The sequence below is a fragment of the Merops nubicus genome, unplaced genomic scaffold (assembly GCF_000691845.1).
Source record: "Merops nubicus isolate BGI_N331 unplaced genomic scaffold, ASM69184v1 scaffold41814, whole genome shotgun sequence".
In the NCBI taxonomy this organism is placed as follows: domain Eukaryota; kingdom Metazoa; phylum Chordata; class Aves; order Coraciiformes; family Meropidae; genus Merops; species Merops nubicus.
In genome coordinates, this window is record NW_008604296.1 from 1 (window position 1) to 6625 (window position 6625).

The following is a 6625-nucleotide window of genomic DNA, read 5'->3' on the forward strand; positions in this document are numbered from 1 at the left end:
CGGTAGCCCCGGCGCGCGGCCACCGGAGCGGGAGCGGGAACGGGAACGTGTCAGAGCCCCCGGGCCACCCGCAGCGTCCTTCCTGCTGTCCTGGTCCCGATCCATCCCCTCGCGTCCTCCCGGCTGTGGATCCCAGGGGATGTGGTCTGTGAGAAATAATTTTGCATAAAACCAAATTCCAATTAAGTGTAATATTTATTGAATTAACAAAAGGCAAGCAAACAGCGCTGGGTGCACCAGGAGTCTCTGCTCAACCAAGACGCGCACCCTCATACAAGCCCTGTCTTCGGCTTTTATTGTCCCGGTTCATACATATTCATTAACAGGTGTGTCCACGTAAATTAATTCCAAAAAAAAAGGTCTTCTTTGCAGTGTGTTCTTTTCACCTTTTGGGGTCGTCTTCGCTCCCACCTGGTGGTCGTGGAATGCAGTCAACAATCCCCCTTGGCGCCTGGTTTTAATTACTTCAGGCTCCACGCATGCGCTCCACAAACTCCCCTTCGTTTAACATTAAGTGGCCGTTAACAGATTCAATGCGAGCCAGCCAAAACAACATACCAAATGGCAACAAACATGGAAACAAAATTAATCACCTTGCTTTTTCTCTAGGCCCGTAGCTATACAAAAACAAGACCACCCCTCACCCTGGCGCCTCAATATGATTTTATTTTGACACGAATCAAGTGAACATATTTCACAGGTCTTACCGGGGCACCCGGGCTCAGCTTCCCCCTGCTTTTTTTGCCCAATTTCCTCCAGAAAGACTTCGTATGACACCCAGCCCCTGCTCGGGCCTGTGTAGCCCCACCTTTCTTTTTTGAGACACTTAGTGATTTCTCTGGCCCTGAAGTAGAGGACAAATCTCACAAATGCTCCAAAATGTGCCTTAAAATCAAGTGACCAAACCTGTCGTGTAAAAGGAAATTAAATATTGATTGACAGAAATACCATTGCAGCATATTGACTGAGAGGGTAAAATCACCATGACTCAAATGGTGATTAACTCCAAATTAAGTCCAACTGCCTCCTCTAATGTGCCTGAGGAGCACCTGTAACAAGCCCCAAGGCCATCTCGTGTGCTTTGGTTAGCAATTAGCCTAACCAATCGTTAGTCTACCAAAGACTAACACACATTACTGGGGAAACTGGTCATATTCGGGCTTTTGCTTGTACTTGGAGCCCCCAGGAGTCCAATATACTCTTTAAATCCATGCTGATGGGGTTAGGAGGGCTCAGCAGGACTTTTCCTGCCTGTGATGGTTTTGCTGGCCAGGATAGACACCTCAGCCCAAGAAGCCACACACCCAGGCTGAGCACCATTGTCCTCCTTGGGCCACTCACCTCCTCTTCACTTTGAGCTCATGTAAGCTACTCATTTCTAGCAAAAGCAAAGCTGAAAACAGCAGTTCCTTGGAGCTCTGTTGTCCCACCCCCCAGCCAGCTTTGTTCTGGGCTTTTTCTAACTTGGAGAGCTGGAGAGCTGCAGGCACTAAGAGGAGATAGCGATGGGGCAGCAGAGGGGACCTGGAAGCCCCTGGGAGGCAGCAGGGTCAGGCCAGCAGCTCCCCTGTGATCCCACCTCCAACAGTGATGCCAGTGCACCCCTCCACGAGCCTGCGGCAGAGGACAGAGCCCACCTGGGGTAGTCCAGCACCCACGAGTACCCCGAGCACCCAGCCATCCTGCTCTGCTGCTCCCCGCCCAGCTCTGCTGCCAGGGACGGTAAAGGAGGTGCCCGGCCACCAGCAGCCTCCCCCAAAATGGCACCAAGGGATCATGCCGCTGTCCTCTGCCATTGACCTTGTCCGGACACAGGCACCATGAAGTAAAAAGCAGAGATTTGCCAGCATCACTGTATTTATTTTCCATTCCAAAGCAAGCCACACCAATTTTACAGACACTCTCCAGGCAAGCGGCTGACATTAAGGCATTTTTTGAAGACCTATAAAACATATTTTCCCCAGCTGCAGCTGCTGTCTCCAGGGCTGCCTGTGCTCAGCACCTCAGCGTAGTGTCACCAGCTCCTCAGCAGAAGTGGGGTGGATGGCGACAGTGTTGTCCAGGTCGGCCTTGGTGGCCCCCATTTTGATGGCCACGGCAAAGCCCTGCAGCATTTCATCGCAGCCCAGACCTTGCATGTGCAACCCCACCACCTTTGGGGAAGAAGCGAGAGGCTGGATGGGATCCAGCACTGGTGAAATCCAGGCTGAACACCGGGCTTGGTGCTGGGGAGCTGGATCCCAGCTCAAGACCTGGTCTGACCACATGGGGACAAGACAACAGCTCTGGTCCTCATCACCCCCCCCGCCCAGAGGTACCCAGCTGTCCCCCTCTCCCCTCCACACACCTTCTCCTCCTTGCCAGCACACACCAGCTTCATGACGCACTTAACCTTCCTCTGGGTGACGGCGTAGTACAAAGGGGTGAAGGACGTGCTGTAGATCTTCACGTTCTCCCTCCCGTGCTTGGCCACGGCATCGTCTGCAGCAGAAGACATGGCCCGTAGGTTGAGGGGATGCGCCGTACACACGAGGCATTCACAGAGGGAGAACAAGCACGTTTTGCAAAGCTCAGACTACTTGCTGGAGATCAGATCATTCCTTCAAGTACCAAACCAGCGGCTCTGAGCCACCATGTCCCCAACCTCTTCACCCCCGTCTGTCCCCACCTTCAGTGAGGCCCACAGTGCCGATGGGCGGGTGGCTGAAGACGACGGTGGGGATGTCATGGTAGTCCAGCCGGCATTCGGGCTTGCCCTCGAAGAGCCTGTGGGCCAGCTTTCTGCCGGCTGCGATGGCCACTGCAGGAAGGGACGGAGAGCCTGAGGTGCGGCACGGCGCGGCACCAAGGGGCGGGGGAGGGGAGGGGGGCACGGCCGCAGTACCTGGGGTGAGGAGAGCTCGCCCGCAGACGTCCCCGACGGCGTAGACCCCTCTCCTTGTGGTGTTCTGGTACTCGTCCACCACCACATGGCCCCTGGCATCCACCTGCACGCCCTGCCATGGGAAATGGCAGCCACCTCGGCACGTGCCCCGGGAGGGATGGGACAAGCGACGCTCACAGGGCACACATGCCAGTGGCCACTGTTCCCAGCCAGGGGTGGAACATGGTGGGAACACCATGCTGTAGCAGGCTCTGGAGATCCATGGGAACCCCAGAGACCCATAGGACCCCTGAAGACATGTGGAAGCCCCACAAACATATGGACATCCTCACACAGTGCAGCAGGGACGTGCTGCAACCTCACCACTTGGTCCAGGCACAGGTCCTTGGTGTTGGGCTCCCGCCCCACAGCCCACAGCAGGCAGTCAACATCCCGGATCACTCCTTCTGTTGGCTTGTGGCCCGGCACCAAGGAGGTCACTGTCACATCCAGCAGCCCACAAGGGGACCTAGTGACTGTCTTGACCTGTGGGGAACAACGTGAGCCATGGGGGAGAAGGTCCTGATGGCTTTTGCCTTGTAACAGGCCACACAGCAGAACCAGCCAAAGCTGTGGCCCAGCAAGTGGGGTCCAAAAATTCATGTTTTCTCCATCTCAGCCTCTCCAGGAGGGACAGGACAAGCCGTGGGGTTGCTCTGCACATTCGTACCTTCGTGTGCTTCCAGACGTCCACCCCAGTGTTCTCCAGCTCCTGGGTGCAGTTTGAGCTGATCATGGAGTCGAAGGTCCTCAGGACCTGGGCAGGGACCCACCAGCCCTGTCAGATGAGGATCCGGAGGCGAAGGCACCACCTGGCAGCCCCCTCCACCAGCACTCCCCTGTGCCTGTGCCCCACCCAGGCCCAGAGAGGTTTGGGGCACTTCTGGTCAGTGATAAAGTTCTCCCCATTGTGTTTTCCCCTTTTTTTTTTTTTTTCTCAAGTAGTGACTTGCAATAAAGCTCAAGGAAACGGGTGTGGCGGCACGCATGGCTGCCAAAATGCCGGGCGTGGAGGTCAGTGCTGCCAAAATGCTGGCAGCACACCTATGCTCTTCTCACTGCATCCGACCCCCCAGCCCCTTCTCACACCCAACAGCCTCAAGCCACCGGCCTGCACATCACCGTTTCCCCCTTCCCGAGCCTGTGCCGACTCGGACCCTCCTCCGCCAGCTCACGGAAGCTGATGCCCAGGAAACGCTGGTGGGCTGGGACGCGGCTGGCGGGTGGGCGGCGCGGCTGGGGAGAGCCGGTGGCACTACCTTATCCTTGCGGATCAGCAGGGACGACTTGGAGCCCAGCGTGGAAAGGATCCCTGCGATCTCCACCGCGATGTAGCCGGCGCCGACGATAACGCTGCGCCTGCGGAGAAGCGACGACGGCGTGGGCAGGTGCACCAAGCTGGCCTCAGCCTCGGTGTCGGGGGTGCCCCTGCTTTACCTGGGTAGCTCCTCCAGGTCGAAGAAGCCGTCGCTGGTTATCCCCAGGCTGGCACCTGCAAATCACAACCCCTTTTGCACCCCTCACCAGCTCCCTGCTTCCCGCCTCCACCGCCCAAAACCCGCTTTGCTTTGGCAGACCTCTCTCCAGACAGCCCGGGGAGTTTTGCCAGGCTCACCGGGAATTTCGCTGTCGGGAGGGACGGCCGGGTGCCCGCCCGTGGCTATTAGGATGTGAGGAGCCGTGTACTTTTTCCCATCCACTTCAATGGTAGGCTCGGGGTCAGCGGTGAACTTGCCATAGCCCCGAATGATGTCGACACGAGCCTTAAGGGAGTAACAGTTACGTGGTTAACAGCAGGAGAGGGAGAGCTAAGGGAGCAAGGGCTTCCACAGCCAGAGGACACACGTTAAGGCTGAAAAAATGGCCAAAAATCCAGCAGAGCTCAGCTCGCGGGATGAACATATCCTCACCTTCTTTAGGTTATTCTCATAGATGTCATTCAGGCGCCTGATGTAAGCATCACGCTTCTCTTTAATCGTTCTGGAACAGAGCAGGGCTTACTGTCCCCTACAGAGCTCAGCAAAAAAACATTCAGTCCCTTTGGTACATGCCACTCACCACAGAATAAAACCTCCCCGAGCTACCTAGCATGCTGTAGCCTTCCTCACCGACACAAGGTTTTTGCACCTGCCTTCCCTGCATCCATCTTTGCCAGAGACTCTTCCCATAGCAAGTTTCCCACCCCACCTTTTCAAAACATATCAAGAATCCTGGGTGCATAACCATCCCAGCATCCACCCATGGGAAGCCTCAGAGCGGGCAGGGACCCCTTCGGGGCGGATGATGAGCCCCAGAGCCACCGCGCTGGCCTGCGGCCGCTCCCCATGGGACATGCACCAGGAGATGCTCCCTTCCAGCTGGCTCTTTTCCATGCTTACCTCCAGCTGAACTTGACGCCAGGCGTTTCGAAACCATAGTCAGCGTGATCGTGGATGAACTCTGCGTGGATCGCTGTGTTCCACATCACCTGCCCGCACAAACCAAAAGGTTTCTTCCCTCAGGGAGAGTTTGTTCCCCTTCAGGAAGTTTTCTTTCCCTTGGGAAGAGGGGTTTGATTTGGGGAAAAACCGCTGCCATGCTTCCCGATGCTGAACCCCTGCCCAGAGCAGCCCACGGGACACAGGTCGGACCACTTCATGGTATCTCTAGCTGAAGACGTCCCTGCTCACTGCAGTGAGGCAGGACTACATGACATTTAAAGGTCCTTTCCAACCCCAAACATTCTATGATTCTGTGATCTTGATGGCTAAATGTGCTCTAAGCCTCTGCTTCCTCCCTATGCCAGCACCTCCCCACCATTTGGTAGGTACTCACACCAGACCCAACCCACCTCCAAGGCATCTCTGCTGAAAGTACCCTTACCTTCTTTGGCACGCACCCAACATTGACCTAAGAGGAAATAAAAGCAAGTCTCCGCATTAGGATTTAGGTTAGGTTAGGGCTCTGGAGAGCACCCACGTCGGGCCAGTACCAAATCCCATCTCTCTGCCCGGAAAAATAAAGGGTAGAAGAAAAAAATCTGGGTTTCTGGCAAAAGAGGACTGTAACTGCCTTTGGTCCCGCCAAGATCTTGTGGTTTTCCTTCACTTCCTTGAAGAACACGGAAGGTGCACAATCTTCAATACAAGTTTGGTTTTTTTCCACTGATAATTTAAGAGGTTTTCAAGGAGAAAGGTGTTTTCCATCCCTTTCCTGCCCTTCTGGTGCTCATATAGCAACTCCCAGTGGAAACACAATCAAAGCATAACACTAGAGCCTGGCCCTGGCCTGTCTAAGGAACAAGTTTGTGTTTTTTTCTGTTTGTTACCAGCTTGCTGTGCATGCACATGGTGCTTTGCTGCCTTTCAGTGGTAACTGAGTTTGTGGTTGTGCTGCACACCTGGGACTCTATCACCAGCCCTTTATCGGCCTGAAAACAGCCAAAAAAAATCCCCAAACCCAGAGGAGAGGGGAATATCGGACCCGGTGACAAAGCAGGTCCTTGCGCAAGGCTCCGTGGCACGGGCTGGCGACTCCCGCCCTTCGGCTCCCCCCCTGCGGGCCCGGGATCAGCCCCGCGGGGAACCGGGACAAGCTCCGTGCTTAGGTATGGGGAAATCGCAAGGAGTCCCTGGCGAACGGGGATCAGCCCCTGCTGGAAGCCGGAGTAGCCCCGGTGAACGGAGTGGAGCCCCGAGGAAGCCGGGACCTGCCGGGGAGGGA

The 6625-nt window shown here is 55.8% G+C and overlaps 1 protein-coding gene across 1 annotated transcript; it reads right to left on the minus strand.

Moving 5' to 3' along the window:
- Nucleotides 1-2003: 2003 nt before the first annotated feature.
- Nucleotides 2004-5812, minus strand: GSR (glutathione reductase; the record flags this gene model as incomplete). The annotated part of the gene is made up of 12 exons (XM_008938960.1): nucleotides 2004-2153; nucleotides 2348-2481; nucleotides 2669-2800; nucleotides 2885-2996; nucleotides 3248-3409; nucleotides 3594-3680; nucleotides 4183-4282; nucleotides 4361-4415; nucleotides 4539-4686; nucleotides 4834-4903; nucleotides 5302-5390; nucleotides 5786-5812. Coding segments are annotated over 12 exons (1266 nt in total), but the record flags the coding sequence as incomplete, so codon positions are not given.
- Nucleotides 5813-6625: the final 813 nt, after the last annotated feature.